Here is a 25,080-nt window from a genome sequence, read left to right on the forward strand (position 1 = left end):
AACCATAATTTTCATAGGTAAAACATTTTCGTATTGTTTTTTTTTTATTTTTAACGGTAGGACTTTCGGTTTGGTGAAGTCTTTCATTTATTGAATGGAGAATCTTTAAATCAAAAATTCTTAAAAATTAACCAGCTATGGTCGGAAATGTAATTCGAACCATTTGGAAGATTTTTATATTTTTTGACGATTTTCTCGTCGAAAAAGTTAAAATTTACCGTGACATAATATGTGTACCATCCCTAATTATTTGGCCAATAAACCTAGGAAGAACAGCATATGTTCAAAAGAAGGGAGAATATGCCATAAAAGCCGAAAAACAAATTCCATTAATTTACTTTGTGACATATGGTCTAATCCACCGGTGTACTAAATTAACTCCGTCTGAGAATTGTGACACTTGAGCGGGGCACGCTCCCGTATGATCACCACGTGATCTGGACCCGCTCTAGTGTCAAATTTCTTGAACCGAGTGAATTTAGTACACCGGTGGATAAGTCCATAACACTACACCAATCTCCCTTTGAAAGTACAATTAGAAAGAACAGCCAATTTTAAAAGAAGGAAGAATAACTATGAAAACAAAAAAACAATAGCTTGGATCAAGTTTGATCATAAAACACAGTATGGCATATGTAGGAACAGCTTATGTTAAACGGTTGAGCTACTTTTCCTCGAATGTCGGATTCCCAAATGTCGTTTCCCCGAACGCCAGTTCCCAGAATGGCAGTGCCCCGAACAACCCGTTTCCCCGAATAGCCTAGTTTCCGAAAAGTTTTTAGCTCTTATAATTATCATAACTTTTGTGTTTCGAGGTGGTAACGAACCGGTCATCTAATATGCACCCTTCTTCACTTGATTGGCGGTTCTTTCGAGTTTCACCATCATTGGCATTTTTGGCAAGATATATTTAGTCGAGGATGACGTTTAAATCTATATTATCTTCTTCTTTTAATTGTTAATCATTCATTCTAGTTCAGCACCCAGTCCTTAAGGACTATTCTTGCACCTGTTTGAACTGCATCACTATTCGGGGAAACGGGTCATTCGGCAAGGTGGCATTCAGGGAAATGATATTCAGGGAAACGACAGTAGCACAATTATGAAATTAATTAAGACACAATTAAGAAAATTTTAAAACAGCATTTTCCTCCTAAGATTATGGTTGGGTCTGCCGATGAACCACTTAGCCACAAAACCACCTCTTTCGTGATTTTTTGACCGTACAAACTTTTTGAAATTTGTATGCCACACCCCCCTTCCATAGAAGACCAAGTGATTTATGGACGGCAGCTTAGATGGTTTGCCTGAGAAAAAGGAAGCAAACATTCGCCGTTCAAAAGATTTTTCAACTCAATTCCGATTTTATTCGCTTGAGATCCATAATAATGAATTTGACAAAATAATATTTTTGGTGAATTGACGTCTGTTTCCGGAATTCGAAGCTTCTGGGAATTCAAATCAATTTTGTAGGTACATTTCTTAACGACAAAAAACTAAACTAACAATTTGTTTCCACTCTTTACAAACGTACAAAACCCATTCTGGGGAATGGTTTTCTGGGGAATGTCCCATACTGGAGAATGGATTTCTGGGAAATGTCCCATTCTGGGGAATGGGTTTCTGGGGAACGTCATTCTGGGGAATGTCGTTCTGGGGTTTGACTTTCTGGGAAATGTCCTACAACCGGTGGTACAGTAGTTAGGTGCCTGATTCCTGATCCAGAGGTCCCGCGTTCGAGACTCGCTGGAATCTTTTTTTTTATTTTCATCCAAATTTTGTGGCATCGTATATCTGATTGCAGAAAGTCCGAAAAAGTCGTGCCAAGTACGCATATAGCCTCCACTTTGGTAGATATATAGCCTTTTAGTGTATTCTATACGATTGAATTGATTCATATAGAATGATGTATAACAAAAGTTATACCAATCAAAATGTTAACTGGGTGAGGTCCGATGGTTGCAAGATTGCTTGAAATATAGTAGCTGCTTCTGCCGCGAAAACCGAGCATTGGCTAGGAAAGCTTCTGCTTTCTCAAAAGCCGATTAATGCCGCACCAGCCTATCCTCACTTTCCCGAGAGCCTTCGACCCGTCCGTGTACCGAAAATTATATATTCTGTACTCCGGTCCGCTCCAGGAAAAGAGCTTGTGCGAGCCTTTAGTTGCCACCTTTCTTGAGGTTTTGCTTCAGTTTTTGCTTTACTTTCCTAGCGGACCAGCGCCTGGCTCCGTTACGGTTTCGCTCAGATACCGGAGGGAGCTCTATGCCGGCCACGGACCTTGAAATCTGGTTGGCCTGTATTTCGATGAAGGTCTCCGATCCGTCGTCCTTGATTCTTTCCAAGAAACTGATGGCCCTACTGCCAATGCGGTTAGCCAATTTGTATCGGAAATATAAGACTCCGGCTTCGGCACTGGCCGAGTTTGCTGGCGTAGAAGGCAGATGTCCCGAGATTATCCGGATCGCGTTGTTGTAGGTTCCCCCTAGGTTGCTGACCAGCTCATCGAAGCGTTGACCCGTAATTTCGATCCCGTAGAACAATCGACTGTTAACGATTGCGTTGGCAACTCGGATTCTGGACGTTCGATCGCTTCTTTTCCTTTTTCCGAATATAAGCTTCATTAAGTTGATTCAGGACTTGCATGCCGATCGGGGTAACGCCAACGATCTTAACGGTTTTCTTGTTTGGCATCGCAGTACCGTTGACCGTGATCGGCGTTTTTGGTGGTTGGTGATTCGAATAGCAGATGTGGAGTCTTGCGCATTTGGTTACTGAGATTTTAAAGCCCATTTAGCGACTGCATTTACGGCTGCCTGCAACAAGCATGGGAAAATTCATTCACTCACCCGAACGCTACCGATAAAATATCTGCAAAGTATCTGCTGCCACCGAATGTTCAATGACTGCCGAACGCTACTAGAGTGAGCGCAATCCCGACGAATCGTAAACGATTGAGATAAACCGAAAATGAAAAGATATACGGAACGGAGAGAGCACTTATCCTCTCTTAAATTGGAGACACGAAAGAACGCGTTCGCCATTCGATCACTGAAAGCTTCCTGCGAAATGTACAGATTTTGCGTTCACTGAAACATTTTGCCTTGTGTATTACCAGTCAGTGAACGCTCTTCAGCTCTCAAATACGAATGCCACTCGTGCGGAATCGGAATGTAAAGAATCATTCGCTACAGCAATCGGACGCCTTCGGCACAAGAAGTCGGTAGTGAATCATTCTGTTGCCGTTTTTGTCTAACTTGTCGCTCGGCGAACAAGAAGAAAGCGTATTGGAAATTGAAACACTCAGCTTGGTCGGAGAAACGGCAATCTCGCTCTTGACCGCTTGTGGATGTGAGCGAGAGAAATGCAATATTCGAGTGAATGTTTCCCATGCTTGGCCTGCAATTTTCGTCTGACCATCTTCGGGTGTACCCCTGTGGCTAGCAGCAAGATGTCGTCGGCGTAGACCAGCACGTATACACCTTTCAGCAAGGATTGGAAGACACCATTCATTTCAACCAGAAAGAGCGTAACGGCGATAACCGATCCCTGTGGAACACCGAAAACAGAAAAAAAAATCCGTTCTCGTATCCGTGAACAGCAGACGTTAACTCGTCAACATGCAAAAATACACCGTGAACTAGATCATGTTTATGCGTAAACATGATGGTAGTTCATGGTGTGTTTTTGACAGTTCACGTTTTCCAGAACTCTTTTTTGAGCGTGTGGTTTCTTCGGAGATTTCTTTGGATTGATGATTCCCGATGCTGACCCGGAAACGACGGTTGGTTAGAAAGTTTATCACGAAGCTGGCATAATTCCCGAATTACTGATCATTAGGCACTTTAATATCACCGCAATCCAGGCTCGGATGTAGGCCTTCGCCAAGTCCAAGGAGGCCATTCCAACGCCCAGACAACCAAAGTGTACGTATAACGAAATCATCTGGAGGCTTTGTATGTGCAAAATTTCACTTATAAGATGTCGCGAAAAGGCCTTCTACGTATATAAAAGGGAGGCGATATACGTGCATATATTATGTGATGAATAATAGCATACAATGCGAGTGTATAAATTTTCTATCGAACTAACCTGGGATCTTATGCGACTTAACTTATGATAACAAATGTTGATTTGACAGCTGCTACGGATTGATTCGACTTACTTTGTACGAGTGTACGGTACGAAACAAAATGTACAAATGAACTCAGAAAAAAGCGTTTTATGCTAGGAAAGTCATCAATTTGACGATTTATTCCACCGTGTTTTGTGGGTTTGATGTAAATTGTATGAATTAACGAGTTATTACGTAAACTTTCATGCGACTTTTGGTTGTCTGGGCGTGTTCATTCCTTTCTAATGCCCCATTGGAGATGTCCCCAAAAGCCGCGAAATAAGTTCCGGTGCCGAAACTTGCTTGGAAAGCGTGTTGACGGTTGTCCAGAGGATCGTTTTGCTCGAGGTACTCCACCAGTCTGCGAGGTATTCCACCATCTATAACGTTCCACTTGCTGCAGCATGACCGCGCGCGCTATCTTCTCCTCCTATAATCTGCCTACATTCCTCGTCGAACCAATCGTTCCGTCGACTCCGTCACACGTACAGAGAGAAGTGCCGTCGATCAATCAGAACGTGGTTCTGTCTGCTGTGATGATCTCTAGATGTATCAGTGTGGACATCTGTGCTGGAAGTAGATGCTTCGAATGGCCGTATTCTTGGAGGCGGCGAAATCAATTAGTCGTAGGCCGTTTTCGTTCGTTAACCGGTGAGTGCTGAGCTTTCCAATAGGTGGTGTGAACTCCTCCTCCTGGCCAACCTGAGCGTTTAGATCTCATAGGATGATTTTGACGTCGTGGCTTGCACAGCTGACGTACTCGCGTTCGAGATGCGCGTAAAAGGCGTCTTTAGAATTACCACTGCTTTCGGAGTAATAGCTTCGCACGTTTATTATGCTGAAATTGAAAAACCGGCCTTTGATCCTCAACTTGCACATTCTCTCATGGTCGGTCACCGGCCCGTCACCCATCACTATAAAAGCTTGTAGATGTTATTTTGACCTCTAAACGTTGGCACCATTGATCCCTTTCAACACACTTCCTGCAACGCTACGATGTCGATTCGGCGGTCTTTCAACACATCAGCGAGAATGCATGTGCTCCCAAAGAAGGCGAGAGATTTACAATTCCAAGTACCGAGATCACTATTTTACATTTTTTGTTATATTATCTATAAGACTTCAAATGTTGTCAAATCAATTTCGGCCAGAGTAGTACTTCAATGAGCTCTATCAGTTGATGTAATTGATTGTTTATGTATAACATATAACCTTTTATAAAATTAGCTTGGATACTATGAATTGAAAATGACGCATCGGGGCGAAATTGATCACCATTCAATAAAATATGTTTTAGAATAAGAAAATCCATATACTAAATGTGGGCAAAAATTCTTACAATTCGTGTATTTGGCGATTTTATAATAAAATTAAACTTTAGAAATCCGTATAATACGCCTAAATGTAGGCTAGTTCTATTGAAATAAGTACGTTTTACGAGTATAAACTGTTTTATGAATGAAAAACTGTTTTGTACTGCTGTATGATTTCATAAATGAGTTCACTAATTCATACTTGAATTTACATAACATTTCAAACACTCAAAGTTTGCATGTAGGCTTAGCACCAGCATTTTTTTTTTTTTTTTAATTATAGACGCTTTAACCATAGCAGGTCATTCGCGTCTGAGCACCAGCAAATTGTTTAATACTGATTTTACCAAAAGTATAGCTTACACCTTCAAAAACCGTATATATGCCTTTGTATACCTTATTAATAAACAAAATAGTTTTAAAATATCAAGACACCTATTTCCTTGAAAACATGTTTTTTTTGTGATTCCAACGAAGCATTCAGCATAATTGAAAGGGAATGCTGATCAAATTAGCCAGAGTGATCAGTATGACCCCGGATTACGGTTCCTGTAATTCTGTAGATACAATCTGCAAAATAAACACTTACCGAACTTAGCTTCGCATAATCGTGATGTGTTTTCCAAATGTAGATCATCTGATTCTCCGAACCTGATATAATGTATTTGCCATCATGCGAGAAAGAAGCCTTGATCTGGGAGGACACATTCAAGTAACCCTTGTACTTGCAACTTAAGTTCAAATCCCTCAGATCGTACAAGCGAATTCGGCTGTCGTTTGAAGTTACTAGAATTTTGTCTTCACCTGTAAATCAAAATTATTTATTAACTACCTACTCTTCAAGCTCTTTTTGTCTGTCTTACCGGGCATAGGTTCGATCCCGCTGATTTTCCTACCAATGGCATTCTTTCCCCTCGTAGAACGAACATGGATCTGCGTGTGGTACTTCAACTGATCAGTGTTGTAGAACAAACATCGCCCGTCGTAAGATCCAACCACAGCGAATTTACCATTCTGGCAGAAATTGGCCGCAGTAATCAGTTTCGTCTGCCCGTCCACCTCATTCCACAGTGCGACCTTTTTGTCGGGAATGTTCCACAGTCGCAACTTGCCGTCCAAACTTCCACTGAGGAAATACCGATCATCGCGCGGGTGGAATGCAATGGCCGTTACGAAATCGATATGTTGGAAACAGCAAAGGCACTCCTTACGAGAGATGTGCCATAGCCGCACGGTTTTGTCCATCGAGCTGGACAGAATGAAGTAATTTTTCGACCACGAGACGTCCAGTAGATCCGATGTATGGCCAGAGTATGTACAGAACGATTTGGGCATAAACGGACCGGGAGATTTTTCAGCAGCCATAGCCAAAGCGATGGCCTCCTCGGCCGAGTGGTGAGAGACTAGTGATTCTTGTGATGGGGTTGGAGAAGATTTCTGATCAGCTGCGTTGTATTTTGTGCGCATGTCTTGGAAGAATGGGAAAGCATCCTTCAGTACCCAGATCCGGAGAACACGATCTTGACCAGCCGTGGCCAGAAGCCGCCCACAAGAACTGAACTTCATACACCACACAGCCCCCGTGTGCTCCCCCGAGAGGTCCTGGACATGCTGAAGTTTTGCAAATTCGTATGGTCCTTTGTTTGTGCTCGATGCTTTGATTTTGATATTCTGCTCAGGGTTCATAACGTCTTCAATATCTGCTACATCTTCTTTGTGCCTTGCGTGCGACACCTCCGATGCAATAGATTTAGCCTTGTCCACTGTTTTCTTGGCGGTCGACCGGAAGAATCGCTTGATTTTTGCCGTTTTCTTTTTGAGCCGTCCACCTTCTTCCTCGATTTCAAGATCCTCCTCATACCCAGGGGGTGCTTCTGAACCCGGTGCAGGTCCAACTGACTCTTCATCCGATTCCGGAATATGGCTAGTTAGTCGCATTATATGCAAGGACAGTGGATTAATGCACTGCGGAAGTTTTTCTTCCACCGCAGATAAGGGGAAGTTTTCTCCGGTATCCAGATTTTTTACCGGAATCTGTTCCAAGATTTCCATGTCTGTCAGCTGTTTGCCGGAGTCGGTTCGAGTTTTGACGTAGATGTTCAACTGTTTGAACATATCTTCATCACCTGCAGATTTCCTCCGCTCTTTTAGATGCATGTGCTTTGCTAGGGATGAACTGTATCTAGTTCCACTTCCCAAACTATTGGTACCTGTCCCCGATAAACTGGCCCTAGTTGAAGCTGTTTTGCCCATAATTTCTTGCCTAATTCTCTCAACACGTTCAATTTCTTCTCGCGATGGACCTTCCGCCTTATTAAAAGCACCATCCGTTGGCTTAACAACGTATTGTCCTTTGGTAGCCTTATAAATATTCAATCCCTGCGACGGATCTATCGAACTGACTCGAGCAGGTGCTGAGTTGCTCTTAACGCTATTCGATGGACTAGGTTTAGAATAAACGGACGCTGAACTGTTTCCCAACGAGTTCGATATTCGACCCATTGACCCGGTTAACAGTTTGCTTGGTTCACTGGTTTCTCCAGTAGCACTTATAGCAGGACTGCCATTGGCAACGGCCACCGCGGAGTCTTTGAAAGAGCTTTCAATTTCTCGCGTGATGGATTCCAGTGCTCTGGTGGCTGGACTAGGAAGAGCTGGTTGATAGGCAGCTCCGATGACCCCCGCCGATGAAGATTCCGAACTACAATCCTGTTGCGCTGGCGGCAGCTTAACTGTTAACTCCGTGGAAGAACTATCTGCTGGAGGCAATTTTAACCCCTCATTCATGTTAAATTGCTCCGAAGAGCTGCTCGACAATTTCCGGGTTTTCTTTTTTCGACGCGGCGGGGCCACCGGTCCGGAGCAAGTTAAGCTATCCGTTGTTTTGGAGTGGGCAAGTTTAGTGCTGGCTATGACATCCGGTTCTAGAAATATATTGTGTTCATAAAAATATAAGTTATAACATACTCCAGCTGTCAACTGTATTTAATTTTCTTAGATATTCACTCCATTACACAACTCACGATGTGTTCAGTGGAAATACTTAAACTTACTATATTATAATTCCCGGACACGTTTCGAGACGTTCGAGTGCAAAAGCTATAAGATATTTCTTGAACAATATTTCAAGGAATTTCTAAAGGTGCCACTAATAGAATTCTTAGACGTCCTTGAAAAGTCGTTAGTATTGAAGGAATCTTTGCAAGATTTCTAACAATAATTAAATTATTCGTGGAGCAATTCCTTGCAGTTTTGAAGAAAATTCCATTTGAACTTTCAAACGAATGTTTGGTAATTTCATGTGAGTTTTACCAAAAAAAATCATAAAAGTTCTTAGAGAAATTTATGCGTACATCTCTAGAAAAAAAAATCTTAGTAATTCTGACAAGGATTCCTGGGAAATTGACGTTAACTCTATGGAGAAACATGAAGTACTTCCTGAAAATAATCCTCAAAAATCTCTATAATAGCTTTTAGAGGAAGTCCTGGAAGAATCTTAACAAAATATCTGGTGTAATATTAAGATGAATCTCTAGATTACATGGTAGAATATATGGAAATAATCTGAAGAGATTAACAAAACCTTTGATTTTTTTTTACAGGAGCTTGTGAAGTTTCGTTATGGAGTTCAATCAGATTTTTTATAATGTACGGTACTGATTCTCAGCAGAGGTTGAACAATTATCATGACGTAATCAATTTAAGAAGATAAATGATGAGATAAAAGTATCAAAGCATAGTATAGCATGGTATAGAGTGACTTTAAATGTCAATAGTTACTACTCCGTGATTGATCGGAACTGGAGAGAATTGCACTTCGATCCAAATCAACAAGGGACGGGACTTTCCGTTTACTCTCGAAGTGCACATTTTAGCAGCACTCATATTATTTAATAATAACGGCGCCGGCCAAGTCCTTACAGTCAGTAGGGATGATTCTTAGAGGAACTTTTGTAGCAATTTCTGAGAGAAATTGTGGATTACCTCTTGAAAAAAAAAATCATATAAAAATAGTTAGAAGAACAACTGAAAAAACGGCGTAGGAATTCTTGAAGGGTTTCCTATGAAACTCCCAGATTTTTTTTTTTAAACTAAGGAATAAAATGAATATTTGGGAAATTTGTCATCTTGGTGTGCTTTTCCTCAAGCAAATTCAAAGTAATTAGTGAAGACATCTCTCTAGGCCTTTATGAATTTCTGAAGTGATCTCAAATGATGTATTACGATTACTCTCTAAAATTTAAACCAGCTTTTATTTAACCTTCAGAAACTTCTATGGAGATTCCTCCGAAATTTTGCGAAATTTTCTAAAATTTCAGATATTTTTCCAAGAGTTTTTTAAGAAATTACAAAAAATATTATCCAGGATTTCCTTCAGGACCGCCTCCCGGGATTTGTCAAGGGTAAGTTTTCAGAGTAATCCCTAATTTTGGAGAAACTCTTCTAAGAATCCATTGTTAAATCACTGGTAATTTCTGGACAAATTCCTAAGGGAATTGGCAAAGAAATCTTTAGAGGACTTTCGGAAGTTCCTAGAAGAGTCAATGAAAGTAATCCAGAAGAAATCTCTAGATAAATCACTCGATGAATTCTTCGTCATACATTCCTCGAGGAATCTGAGAAGAAATTTCAGATGGAACTGTGGAATAATCTCCTAAGAGTTTCTTCGAAACCTATAGAACTTTACACTTGCTGCTAGAAAAAAAAGGAAAAAATGACTAGAGACCATCCATATTGCTCTAGACTAAGGATTCCTAAAAATTCATTCAGAAATTGTTTCAAGTACTCATCCAGAATTTGTAACACAATCCTAAGTATACGCCGGATTTTTTTAGTAGTTAATCCAGCGATTTCCCAGAAATAATTCTAATACATTTTCTCAGGATTCCTCCAAATATTTAAAATGCCTAGAAGTTCAACCATGACCACTCCAGGGTGGCCACCAAATATTCATATTGAAATTTCCGCTTTTTTCCCGGTTTTCCCGGTACAAACTTCATTATTTTCCCGGTTTTTTATTGAGGGGCCCAAACTGAAAAAAAATCTACTTCAAGCTTTTCAATGGCATTTTAAGGAGATTTTTACGACCAATCGGAAAAATAATATTATTTGTAGAAGATTGGCTTGTTTTTGGCTTCCACACAATTAGTATAAAATGGAAAAAAACTTGAGTCTTTTTTCTCAAAACTAGGTTTTTGTCACTTATACCATCATTTAGCTCAATTGTGCTATTCTATTCTTGGCACTTTCAATTCACTTTGACAGGGTTTTGTTTTAAAAGTTACCAAGCCCATGTTTACCAACAACTAGTTGTCCCGGCAAACGTTGCATTGTCCAGTAGGCCGTACAGCAGGCGTTCAAAAAAAACCCTAAATTTGTGTCAAATTTATAGTATTCGTTTTCTCAACTTTCTCGGAGGATTTTGAGAAATATTATTCCACACGAAAACGTCCAACCCCTTGAGGAAAACAAAAGTGAAAGAATTGTTCAAATCGATCGTCTTGTTCTCAAGCCAACTCGTGACATAAAAACACCATTCCATTTTCATTTATATAGATATGCCTCTTTTGTGCATCATCTTACTACAATGTTTAAAAGTATTTCAATACATAATCTTTTTTTTATCTTCATAGAAATGAAGAGTTTAAGGTAAGGATGAAATAAAGCAAACAAAGCCTACGGTGTTGAATCATGTATCTCAACTTGTTTATACAACTTTTGGTCAATTTGGTAACGAATGACACATTAGAAGCTCTTATGAATGATTTTCAAGAACATTTGGATTTATTGATTTATTTAAAGCAACTAAAGAAAATGTTGAGTGCTTAAACTGTCTGCAAGTAGTTTTGAAACTCTAATTCAAAACTTCGAGTCAGATAAGTAAGAGAAAAATCAAGTCAATAGTAAGAGGAAAAAAATTATAAAATATTTCGAAACATTGCTAATCAATGAGTGAAGTGAAACAGTTCTAAGAAGTATAGTGTGCCAAAGTAGATCATTTCTACAAGAAATTAAATCATTATTGTTTAAGAGTTATTTATGCATAATTGAATATGTTTAATGGCATTACCATCAACCGTAACAACTTTCTACGACTTGTTTTGTAGATTTAGAGCTTAAAGATTTTCATTCGAAATTATTTTCCCGGTGATCATCTCAAATTCCCGGGTTTTCCCGTCTTTTTCCCGATGGATTCAAATTCCCGTCGTTTTCCCGCTTTTCCCGTTTTTCCCGGTTCGGTAGCCACCCTGCCACTCCTTTTTGACGTTGTGAAAGAAAAAAGTGGGTGGATGTGTAAAATTATAATTTTTGCGTAAAATTCGTGAACGCACTTTTCAGATCAATCACAAAAGAACACCATGTCCACGAGCAGAAACCCTGGCTACGCCCTTGACTCTAACTTAATACGTTAAAATTCAACGATTAAAGAAAATAGTCCCATGATGGTCTGCTTTTGTAAACTTACCTTGCAGAGGAACGTTCATGTTGATTCGATATTCAGCATCGTGTCCACTGGGAGAGGCGTTTCCCTGTCGATAGCTTCGTAAATCATCACTGGTTTCGTATTTACCTGTGCTGACATTCTCAGCACTAACTCCTCCGCCGCCACCACCACCACTACTAGAAGGAATGGATGAACTGCCGCTAAGTTGCGTATCACGCGAAGAAGACGAAGGAACTGCTATCAACGATTGCGGTGCTGACGATGTTGAACCCCCAAGATACATCGAATCTTTGCCCACGCTCAGTGCTGCAAAAAGGATATCTAATTATATATCCTAGCTTAGATTAGCAAAATTAAACTCACCACTTGCATCCACACTAGCACTTCCGGCAAGGATGCGTCCAACACGGCCCAACGAAGTCATGCTCTGTATGCTCTGCGCATCGCCTTCGATCACTCTGAAAGGGTGTGAGGTACGTGACGACGTATACACACCTTCTACCGAACTGTTCTGTAATTTGCAAAAGCATGGTAGTCACAACAATTAGCCCGTCCACCTTAGGGTGCAACTTGTTTTAGGGAAATTCTCAAAACCAAAAATTCGTGTGCTTTTCTGAAGACAATTCACGTAAAAAGAGATGCCTATAGATGAATAAATCAACAACTTTAAGATGAATTTCAAGTTATTAAATATTAATTTCTGTAAAGTTCATATAACGTGGTTTTTTAACTAATTTTGAATCTTTTAACCCCATTTTTAAAAACAAATTTACGAAAAGATTATAGAACATTGAAATTGAATTAAAATTAAAAAGAGTATCATTTAAAAGTACTCTCGATACCTTTTTATCTCGTTGATCCCTTCAATATCAAGTTATGGAGAGTTGACTCTACTTTCACTGCTCATACAAAAGCATGTTTTACAATTCCGTTGCTTATCAGTAAACTTTTATTTTGGAGATGAACCAGCCACGGACTGAAAATCTCCCTAATAAAGCTAATAATAGAAACTTTTATTCAAAACATGACCAATATGTCGAACTACTTTCTCACCAACAAAAAATAATAGGGTAGGTGTACCAGTATTCACCACCCTAAGGAAAACATGTTTTATAAATCAGTCAATAGACTTTACAAGTCGTTGAATGAAAGCTTTCAATCAATTTTAATTCCATAAAAGAACTGATCACAAACATTATTTTTGTATTCAGAAATCGGGGTGGCGAATACTGGTTCACCTGCACCAGTATTCGCCATGTTTTTAATTTCTGTTCCTGAATTCGCCTGCTACATTGATTTCTTGTGAGGAATGGCGAATTCAGGAAAACTAGAGGGTCGTCCATAAGCCACGTGGATATTTATGGGGGGAGGGGGGGTTCTGGCCAATGATCACGGTTAATCATTTTTTTGTATGGACAAACGACACGAGGGGAAGGGAGGGGGGTTCTGAAAATTAAAAAAATGACCACGTGGTTAATGGACAGCCCCTAGATTAATTTTAGAAAAAATATGTTTATCTACTCTTTTATTTTGGAAGATTTAAAATTTAAAATTGGTTGCTAAGCAAAAAAAATACGTAAATTTTACTGAGCGTCATATTTTATGTCTCGAAAATCAACCGTTCAGTCGCTTATGCCACCTCTAAATTTATTTTTGGCTCAAACTTTGAGGTTTTTTTTCTGTGTGATATGAATTCAGAAGAGCACATAAACTTTTGGTTTCGAGAATAAAAAAAAATAGTCGCACCCTAATGCACACTGTGATTGCTGGCCCTTAACAAATAAAAACCTAAAGAGGAAAAAAACTACAAAACAAAACTAGACTACCTCTCTACTCCAAAATGATCGTTTGAATAAACCCGAAGGAAACACGCATAAATTAGCAAAGCATAGAGCAAGGTAAAAGCAGCAAGTTCTGCAGAGTACACGCGCGAGTGGCAGAACAAACGTAATTTCATGCTTGCTGCATTTCACATTACGCATGGCTTTAAAACTGGCACGGTTTTATCGTTGACATTGTTGCTGCCAAATACCTGGTGCAAAAGTACCTGGCACCATCATTAGTGCAGTTTGTATGTGTTGGATTTCAAAAAAAAAAAACTGTGCTCTATGGGAACCTACCCCACATAATTTCTGGTGCATAATTTAAGGGTCAGTTTTACGAGACGAAGGTAATCAGATAAGGTCGGAGATTAATGACTAGCGTCCTTGATTGCATAAGTTTCGTAATAACCACTGCCTAGTTCTGGTTCAATAAATTTAGTATTTCATATCGATAACATTGAAATTGGCTATTACGTCACTTATTCAATCATGAACAAATGATCCAATAATCTTATAACTACAATTTTCTTTCGATAGCATACCTGCGAATCAGGTGTTAGTGTATTGCCTGGATTCTCATCTTCGTCATTTTGCATGCACTGACGCAGTTCGCGAAATCGCTGCCTACCGTACTACAAGTAAAAAAAGGTAATTTATGCGATAAGAGAAGCAAACCAATTTAGTTTTTGAGCATGCATTTTTTCAACAAACAAAAAGTTAGTATAGTTCGGTGCAGATTCATGTTGACAGAGAGCATATAGTACATTGTTTAACAATTCAATCAAAATTGATCATTGATTAATGTTGCAGTTGATTTTTCAATGTTTTCAATGTTTAAAACACTGATAAATGAGCTTTTTTCAAAGAGAAATCTGCAACCACATCTCTGAGAAGATAACTGTGTATCATTCATTATTTGGCTTTACATCAATTATCTTGATAAAGCCTCGCCAACAATATTTCGCCAATTCACTCGGTTCATGACCGCTTCTCTCCATCCTCTACTGTGACCCACGCTCTCCAGGTCCTGGTGCACCTGGTCAATCCACCTAGCTCGTTGCGCCCCACGCCTTCTTGTTCCGACCGGATTAGTAGCGAACACCATCTTTACAGGGTTGTTGTCCGGCATTCTTGCAACATGCCCTGCCCAGCGTATCCTTCCAGCTTTAGCTACCTTCACGATACTGGGTTCGCCGTAGAGTTGAGCGAGCCGTTCACCTGCACGCCGCCGAGTAAAGAATATCGGCTGGAGTTCAACAAGGTTCCATACTGAGTCCAACACTGTGGAATGCGATGCAAGTTGAACATAACCTACCACAAAACGAAGGTGCTACTAGTTAGCAACTGCAAAACCGTCATGCACGGCGAGATCACTGTCGGGGCATTACTTCAATCGTAACGTCGATTATGCATGCGAGGAGGCGGCGAAGGCGAGCAATGCGCTCACAAGAATTATTCCCAACATAGGTAGTCCTAGAAGCGGTGAGAGGTTGGCTTGTCAACAGCGCTACTAAGATACGGTGCATCAGCCAGGGGTGCGTAGCTACAGACCAAGCGGAATAGGAAGAATTAAACAGCGCGTCTCGACTTATTACTATGCGAGTGGTGAGCGCGTACAGGACTATACCGTCGGAGGCGGCATGCGTAGTCGCTGGAATGATCACGATCTGCATAATCCTGACCGAAGATATCGACTGCTATCAGCGAAGAGAAACCAGGCAGGCGAGGAAGTTGGCAAGAATTCATTCGCTGGCTAAGTGCCAGCAAGGATGCCTCCGAGAAAGGAAGGTGGATCCACAAGCTTATTCCGAATGTATCAACCTGGGTGAACAGGGAGCACTGAGAAGTGAACTTCCAGCTGACACAGTTCCTGCTTCAAGCAGTATCTGTATCGATTCGGCCATGCGATTTCCCCATTTTGTCCTGAGTGTATGGAGAATGAAGAAACGCCAGAACATGTTTTCTTCGACTGCCCGAGGATCAATATAGTACGAAACACGGTGGCGGCTGCTTTCGGTGAGTACTTCAGCGTAGAAAAAGCGATCCCGATCTTTAAAATATGATGACCAACATGGTGGTGCAAAAAATGTCTGTCTTACAGCGCACGCTATGTCTGAACCAGCAGATTATAAGGTCGAATGTACCTCGGATTTTTTTTCCGCTATTGTCTGCATTGGCTGATAGTCAGAATCTGGGAAACGGAACTGCTACCGGAGGAGTGGAAGCAAGGCGTTATATGCCCTATCTACAAAAAGGGCGACAAACTGGAGTGTGAACATTATCTTGCAATCATAATCCTAAACGCCGCCTACAAAGTGCTATCCCAGATTCTCTTCCGTCGTCTATCACCTATAGCAAACGAGTTCGTGGGAAGTTATCAAGCAGGTTTCATCGACGGCCACTCGACAACGGACCAGATCTTTTCCGTGCGGAAAATCCTTCAAAAATGCCGTGAGTATCAGGTCCCTAGGCACCATCTGTTCATCGATTTCAAGGCGGCATACGACAGTATTGACCGTGTAGAGCTATGGAAGATTATGGACGAGAACAGCTTTCTCAGGAAGCTCACAAGATTGATCAGAGCAAAACTGCATGAAGATCTCGGGCAAACACTCCAGTTCGTTCGAGTCTCGGCGTGGACTACGACAGGGCGACGGACTTTCGTGCCTGTTGTTCAATACTGCGCTTGAAGGTGTCATGCGGAGAGCTGGACTTAACAGTCGAGGCACGATTTTCACGAGATCCGGACAATTTGTTTGCTTCGCGGATGACATGGATATTATTGGGAGAAAATTTGAAACGGTGGCAGATTTGTTCACCCGCCTAAAACGCGAAGCAACAAGAGACGGGCTAATGGTGAATGCGTTGAAAACAAAGTACATGCTGGTTGGCGGAACTGAGCGCGACTGGGCCCGCTTAGGACGCAGTGTTACGATAGACGGGGATACGTTCGAGGTGGTGGACGAGTTCGTCTACCTTGGATCTTTGTTGACGGCTGACAACAATGTTAGTCGGGAAATACGAAGGCGCATCATAAGCGGAAGTCGTGCCTACTATGGGCTCCAGAAGAAACTGCGGTCAAGAAAGATTCACCCCCGCACCAAATGCACGATGTACAAAACGCTAATAAGACCGGTAGTCCTCTATGGGCATGAGACGTGGACTATGCTTTCGAACGCCGAGTGCTAAGGACGATCTTCGGCGGCGTGTCGTGTTGAAGTGATTTTTTTTGCAAAGTTTCAGACGATTCGGCAGAAAAAAAACATGTCAAAGTGATTCATGGAAGTGCTTAAGTAGCTACCGTAAAGTGCCCTAATTCAGCGCATCGCCTATTTCCGCGCATTTCATACACAATTATTTATATATGGAAATACACAATAATATTGCAGCATATTTTTATGCCAATTGATGCTACTACAATTTAGAATAAGTTTGATACACAAATCAAATCAAATGAGACATTTTTTGCGGCGTAAAAAATGATCACCAGAAGCCCGTCTAAGTAAGACGCCATTTTTCTAATTTCTTTAGCGTCTGTGCTAAGACTGTAGGAGAAAAACAAATGCGATTTGTTCACCAAAAATGTTTTATTTTTTATGCTATATTTCATAGAACTACTTGCAACAGATATGTTTCATGGTGCTTCTATGAAATCTTATCAAATAGTAGCATAATTATCGAGTTTTACCCAGAAAAGTATTGCGCGGAATTAGGACACGTATTTTTTCATAAGGGCCTAATTCAGCGCACTTTTCTTCGCAGAACAACAAACAAGTAAAACATGCCATATTCGTCTTCACGTCTGAATACTTCTCTGAAAAGTATGTTCAGGTAAAAATACGTTTCACGTACAAGCGGAATATCTGGAAAGCCCACTGAAAGGGAAACTAAAATGAATCGGCCGTTCAAAAACCACGTGGTCATGGTGGGAAGGTTATTTGTCTAAAGTTTGTCCAAACAACAAGGTAGTGAGAACAATAGACCACAAGGGGAGAGGGGAGTAGTTCTGAAAATTCGAAAAACTATCACGTGGTTTATGGACAGCCTCAAAGAGCTAGACAAATGTACAAACAAAATTTTCATAACATTGTGAACTATTTGCAAGTAACATTGCCAATATACATTTGATTGCGATTCTAGGTTATATTATACAATCTTTATCGACTTATTGAGAAAACAACTAATAGGGATCTTCTATAAAGTACGACACTTCCAATAAAAAAATGTGATATACGTATGAGAGGGGTTCAAAATGGCCATTATTTGTGTGACGTAATTTTTGGATGATTTCTAATAGTTCTTCGGAGGTTTTTAGTTTGTTTAAGAAATTTAAGTTTCAGTTACCCATATACCGTTGATTGAACTGTTTAAAACATATCGATTCCAAGCAATAATGCAAACTGGTCCTTGTATTGTATGAACAGTGCAGAATACAAATATGTATAGTAGTTGTCGGGGCGGTTCCGCCAATGAGGTGAAATGAGCGCCCCTTGAAAACTGCATAAATTCTTAAAAACTTCCTAAATAACATGCAACCCCAAATCTGAAAAGCAAATGAATCAATAGCCATGTTATAAATCAGTGTTTCAAATTCAAGGAATAATTAAGAAAATATGTTCGAAAAAACTGCACATATTGTCCCGAATGACTCTTATAAATTGCATCATTTTATAATGTTGATGTTTGACTGTTACAATGGTCTTTGAAATTTTATTTTTTTGCATAAAGTGTTTCTAAATATCAATAATTTTCAGGCTTAGTGGAAAGAAAAATGTTTAGATTATATGAGATAATTTCACAACCTTAACTTTGATTGACGACAATAAATAAATAAAAAATCATATCCCTTATTTTAGGTTGTACCAAAATCGTGACGAAAAATTTCAAATTTCGAAAAATCATTCAAATATTCGTGAACTTTATAAGACAACAGAAATCGTGCGGATCTAGGGTATAGATCTGAAATCTGAGATCTGAAGAAATCATGCAAAGACCCGAAAACTCCATAATATTTTCATCACTTTTTCGATTTTTTCCTTAAGGTGGCCAAATTGACCCACTTTCCCCTATGCGAAATTCACATGTATCAATGCCACGGTATTGAGTGCGCGGAATTAGGCATTCTTCTGCGCGGAATATGGAAAAGCGTTTCAAAAATGCGCGGAATTAGGCAATTCCGACAAGTGAGCTTTTTCAATAAAATCACATTTGTAAATTATGAATATAGTCTAAATTATATTTTTCCCATAATCTACAACAGATTTGCTAGCAATCCACTCATAAAGCTTTTTTGTTGATGCAATACTTATTTTTAATTAACCATTTGAATCGTTTTATTCCTTAACTGCGCTGAATTACGGCACTTTACGGTATGCACCCTTCATACAGTTGTGTTCAGAATAATAGTAGTGAAAGCCGATTTTCATACAAAATGCTCAACTTTGACATGCTGTAGCTTTGTGTGCATATGAACAATTGGCATAAAAATTTTGGCAGTGAACTACAAATATTCTAAATCTTCACCATAGCGTTGTTACATAACGTGTAAATCCATTCAAATGTTTAGAATCAATGAGCTACACACATGGTTACTAATGACTTTTAGGGCGAAATCATAACTTATGCAGACACATTCTGATATTTTTTTTTTCTAATATAATTTTCTAGTTTTGTAGAAGTATTGAATACAAATTTGTTGTATATTGCAGAGGGATCATAATAATTTTATTGTTTTCTAAATGGCCATGAATAATATGTAACTATACATATTGTCTCAATGACTTGATCCCAACTGTTCAGCGAATTATGGCCATCGTGAATATCATGACCACAAACGATTTAACTGTTGCTAACTTTATCTATAGTCTTCATATTTATATAATTTATTAAGGTGAAACATCTCGGAATCCAAAGATGGCCGTCACAATGGCCGACTTGTGCCCCTACTCACGTTTTCAAAAGCACTAAACTAGAGAAATAGTAGGCAAACGTTGCTGATCTTCTTATTTTAAGCTTTCTGCTAGTGCACAACGCCAAAATAAAAAGCGCACTGTTATTGGATGCTTCTTTCGCGAGATTAGTGCCTTTTAAGTTTTGGTGCAATCTTAGAAGTTGTATTCCAAACTGTTTCACCTTAACATACGCTTCTCTATCAACATGACTCAAATTTAATGGACATTTGGCGTTTTCTGAACCGAAAACGGTGTTCTATTCAACGGAAACCATACAAGAACATGCAAAAATTTCGTGCCTTCATCGCAGCAACATCACTGCCGAGTCAAACTTACCCCTTTCGGCTCGGCAAACTTGTGCTCATCCCGGCCATAGTGTTGTACAATTGTTGCCGTTCCCGCCCCCGGTGAATGTTGGATTATTTGCGTTGGTTGCTGCTGTTGCAGCTCTGAAATCGTCCCAACAGACGACGATGGCTCGGGATAGTTGAATTCCGCGTCGATATTCGTTTTTGGCGATCGCTTCCTGAAACATGAAGTTGGAATGTAATCAAAATTTGAACAGCGAAAACGAATTAGTTCATCACGTTATCTGGTTTATGGTGAACTTTCAACGCCAAATTTCAACGACCTTACTACCCTCTTATCTTTATAAATCAAGTGCTTCATAATTGGTACATACAGTGACTCAAAATCATATTCATACAGGGCACTGATTCCACATTCTTTGTTAATAAAGGTCATTGGTGTCATCTATTATATGACAATAATAAACTGTTTCTATATCCTACAATTATAATACAACTCAAATTTAATTTTTCAAATTGACTCTTAAAAGTACAAATATAACCATATTAAATGTGTTGGTTTTCCGAACCAACCAGCACTGGTACTGCAAGGGTTAATTTCCGCAACTATAACCACCGTTGAATGAAACGCAGTAATTGAACGTAATTATACGGTAAGTTATAATTTTCCTGAATGGTAACAGATACAATACACATTCTATTAGTTTTAGTTGCATTTACATAGCGTCGTAATTTAGTATAATTTATGTCTTATATGTTTATTTGGTCAGTGCATGTCAATTTTTGTAATAGTCATAGTTCACTTACGTTTAGTCCCCTAGCTAGTCAGTTTGAGTCGTAGTCTTCGGGTCGTAGGTTTGGCAGCGATTTGGGATACTGGATAGTTAATTCATTATTAGCTATTGAAAAAACCTCTACAAATAGTTCCTTACCGTTGCAGTTGATGCAGAATTGCAACTTATTCAATAGGTTTATGGTTATGACCACTGTCACAGGAACATCAAATTCGCCTATTATAGAACCACTAGTTTTAGACTTCAGGTATTCGTAATATATATAGCAATTACCTTAAATAATAATACTTCACGGCTTTAGAATGATGAAATAGAAATAATCAAAGAAATTCACTCGTATTCCAGGTAATAATTCACGACTAAAATAAGCAAACTCACTTTCCTCTTTATGTTTTCCTTCGGATGTTTACTCACCAATTGACAGCCTTTGGCATTACCTGTCATCTCGGCGTAAACAGGTGTGTGGTTCAGGGTTGCTGTATAGAAGGTGCGCGCTGGCAACAAAGGGTTTGCCAACACTCCCCCCGGGTACGTCGACCTCCTGATCGACTACTTCTCTTCGCGTATAACATCTAGTACAGCTAGCTTAACCACCGGCCTTTCGTAGACGCCAGCAGCAGTCCGCACCGTCGCTGATCTAATTTCTCCATCTCGGCCAGGGCGCGTTGCGATCACCCTGCCCTTAGGCCAACAGTTGCGAGGAAATGTTGAGTCCACAATTACAACTATGTCGCCGATCTTTACTGATGGCGAACCGGAATTGTACCATTTTGTCCTCCTAGTAATCTCCGGTAGATACTCAGCTATCCATCTTCTCCAGAACTGATTGGCGATAATCTGAGAAGTTCGCCAGCACTGACGTACGATTGTACCACTTTCGTTGAGCATTGTGAGTGGTTTTGACCCATTTGAAGTGCCTAACAAAACATGATTAGGGGTGAGGGCAGGAGCAGCGATGTCTTCAATCGGCACGTGCGTAAGTGGCCTCGAATTAAGAGTGTTCTCGATTTCGGTCAGGGCGTTGCGTAGAACTTCATCTGATGGTCGACGTGATAGGTTTAGAAACTTCAGACTGTTCTTCACACTGCGGATAAGTCGCTCCCAACACCCACCCATATGCGGCGACATAGGCGGATTGAAGCACCAGGCGGTTTCTGAAGTGATAAACTCCCTCATCATAGTCTCAAGGTCGAGCTCCTTTTCGACGCGGCTCAACTCTCTGCTTGTACCAATAAAGTTCGTTCCTCGGTCGCAGTATATGTAACGAGGAATTCCACGGCGAGCGATCATATTACGAATAGCCATTACGCAAGAGTCTGTACTGAGCGAATGTGCTATCTCAATGTGCACTGCTCGCGTAGTCATACATGTAGCCAACACTCCCCAGCGTTTCTCAACTCTACGACCGACTGCGACTTCCATTGGCCCAAAATAGTCGATTCCCACGTGAGTGAAAGGTCGAGTGTAGGCAGCTAACCTGGCATCGGGAAGATCTGCCATTATGGGAGCGCTCGGCATGGCATGTTCGTTTTTGCAGCGCTGGCAATTTCGTTTCACCTTGGCACATGAAACACGTACTCGAGGAATTGAGTACTTCTGACGAAGTTCATTGACTACGGTGTTTTGGTTGAGATGATGATATTTGTTATGGTAGTGGCTGATGATTAAAGTGGTTACGTGGTGGTCACGGGGTAGGATAATAGGGTTTTTCGCTTCTTCTGTGATGAAGGGACAAGCGGTAGTACGACCACGCATGCGCAGGATCCCATTATCATCGATGAAAGGAGTAGATTTATAAAGCGAACTGTTCCGTGAGATTTGTTGACCTCGAGTTAGGATAGCGACCTCCTCGGTGAAGTTATCCCTTTGAGCTTGGCGTATGAGGATTTTTTCGGCTGCACTTAGCTCCTCCATACACAATGGACCAGTGTGGATTGGGTGATGCTGTAATTTACGTTGACAATTGGCCGAAAAACGGAGCAGAAATCCGATAACGTTGGTTAGACGCTTCCAGCTGGAATAGTTGGTCAGACAAATTGCAGGTGCCGTCGATTCGATGTGCGCAACCAGATGTGGACGGAGTTCTTCTTGTGTAGACATGTTGATTCCAATTTGCTGTGGCCAATTGGATTCACTTCTCCAAAGGAACTCGGGGCCTTTGAACCATCTGCTGTTAGCGTTAAGATCGGGACGTCTCTGCCACTTCGTTGCATCGTCCGCTACATTATCCTTAGTTGATACCCAGCGCCACTCAGTTGCTTCCGTGGAGTCGAGAAGCTCACTAACTCGGTGCGCTACGAACTGTGTGAAACGACGGTGATCTGAGTTTATCCAACACAGTACGTCCCGAGAATCGGTCCAAAAGCAGCGTCGAGTTGCTTTGATGGACACTGACTCAGCGACTGTTCGAGCAAGTCTCGCTCCGAGAACTGCGGCCTGTAACTCAAGCCTGGGAATTGACTGAAATTTCAATGGAGCGACTCTGGTTTTTGCTGTTACGAGCGTACATTCGACGTCATTGCCGTTGGAAAATCTCAAATACGAAACGGCAGCAAATCCGTTTTCACTTGCGTCGACGAAAGTATGTAGTTCACAATCGGGAAAATTTCGAATGTGATAGCATCGAGGAATTTGTACGCTTTCTACTTCAGGCAACACTCCCAACCATTGTTGCCATTTCGCAAATAGGGTATCGTTAATTTCTTCATCCCATTGGGCACCAGAGCGCCAGATTTCTTGCAGTAGGACCTTGAGATAAATCAGGAAGTGAGCAATCAAGCCGAGAGGGTCGAAAATCGACATGAGTACCCTCAGCACCTCTCGTTTTGTGGGCCGCCGTTTACCTTGTAGAAGCATCTCGTCGTAGCGGGTCCACCCTACTTTGTACGTAAACGTATCCTTTTCAGTGCACCACCACAGTCCTAGAGCCTTTTCTGTTGTCATCTCGGCTGAAAGATCGAGATTTTTTGTTTTCACATCATCCTCTCCTAACGACTGCAGGACCGCTGGAGAGTTGCTTATCCAGTTGCGGATCTCAAAGCCGCCTTGACCGTGGATATATCTGACCTGATGTGCCAGGTCGGTCGCCTCTTTTTCAGTCTTTACACTAACTAACATATCATCTACGTAATGCCGTTTAATGATGGCTTCTACCGCTTGTGGATACTTTCCAATGAATCTTTCCGCGTTTAGGTTTTTCACGAACTGCGCACTGCTGGGCGAACAGCACGCTCCGAAGGTCATGACACCCATTTCGAAAACAGCGGCTTCCCCAGATTCATCTCTCCAGAAAAAGCGCTGACAAGACCGATCCTGTTCACATATTTGTATCTGGTGAAACATTTCCCGTATGTCACCGGTGAGCCCAATCGGATGTTCCCTGAATTGCAGTAGTATAGAGAACAGTGAGCAAAGCTGATCTGGACCCTTTAGAAGAACGGAGTTTAATGATACGCCGAAAATAATAGCAGCCGCGTCCCAAACTATTCGTATTTTTCCCGGCTTGTTCGGATTGAACACTGGAAATACTGGTAGATACCAGACCCGGGAAACGAATCGATCTTCTTCCTCTTTGGATAGTTTTCGAATATATCCTTTAGCAATATAGTCCTCAATTTTCTGGTCCAGGGCTTTACCAAGTTCTGGATTATTAGCCATACGCTTTTCGAGCAGACGATATCGGCGAAGTGCCATAGGCCTGCTATCCGGAAGACGGATGTCATCATAGCGCCATAGCAAACCTGTCTCGTAACGATTGCCGTTGAGATGAGTTAACGATTCCAGCATTTTGCTACTTCTTTGGTCTTCTGAGGAAAGTAAAGCTTGGCTCGGTTTTACTATTCCCATACTGTCGAAAGCGAAGTATTCTTTCATTGCCTGATGCAGGTCTTCATCCAAGCGGTCATCGCGTGCTCCTATATGGAACGAATAGTGCACCAAATTTGGTATGTTTTCGTTATCGCTTCCACCGCATACGGTCCAGCCCAATCGCGTCTTTATAGCTATTGGTTGTTCCACTTTTCCCTCTCGGCATTGCAGCACAAGGCTCACGTGGGCATGCTTTAGTCCAATCAGAATCCGCGGACGGGCAGATTTATAGGACTCTATTGGTAAGCCCCGTAAATACGGAAACAGTTCCACCATCTTCCCAGCATCCAAGGATTGTCGTGGCAGCTGAAGACCCTGCACAGTCCGCACATCATGTAATTTGAAACTTTTCGCTCCGGCAAATTTACCAGCAATCGAGACAGAAACAGCACGAGAATCTTTCTCGCATCGCTCGGTGCCACCAGTCCATCGAAGATACAAAGGACTTTCATCTCCATCCAACTC

General features: G+C 41.0%; 1 protein-coding gene across 2 annotated transcripts in view; it reads right to left on the reverse strand.

The window, feature by feature from the left end:
• Positions 1-25,080, reverse strand: part of LOC5578829 (WD repeat-containing protein 44) — a 53,546-nt gene that overhangs the window by 9,149 nt on the left and 19,317 nt on the right. The window contains exons 2-7 of one of the 2 annotated variants that reach the window (XM_021846264.1): positions 19,983-20,172; positions 14,238-14,327; positions 12,236-12,383; positions 11,894-12,178; positions 6,291-8,351; positions 6,017-6,231 (exon numbers count right to left, since the gene is read on the reverse strand). In XM_021846264.1, the coding sequence (XP_021701956.1) occupies positions 6,017-6,231; positions 6,291-8,351; positions 11,894-12,178; positions 12,236-12,383; positions 14,238-14,327; positions 19,983-20,172 (2,989 nt within the window). The remainder of the gene's footprint in view (positions 1-6,016; positions 6,232-6,290; positions 8,352-11,893; positions 12,179-12,235; positions 12,384-14,237; positions 14,328-19,982; positions 20,173-25,080) is intronic. The other variant, XM_001663996.2, reaches the window with a different exon arrangement.

This window comes from Aedes aegypti, chromosome 1 (genome assembly GCF_002204515.2).
Source record: "Aedes aegypti strain LVP_AGWG chromosome 1, AaegL5.0 Primary Assembly, whole genome shotgun sequence".
Classification (NCBI taxonomy): Eukaryota; Metazoa; Arthropoda; class Insecta; order Diptera; family Culicidae; genus Aedes; species Aedes aegypti.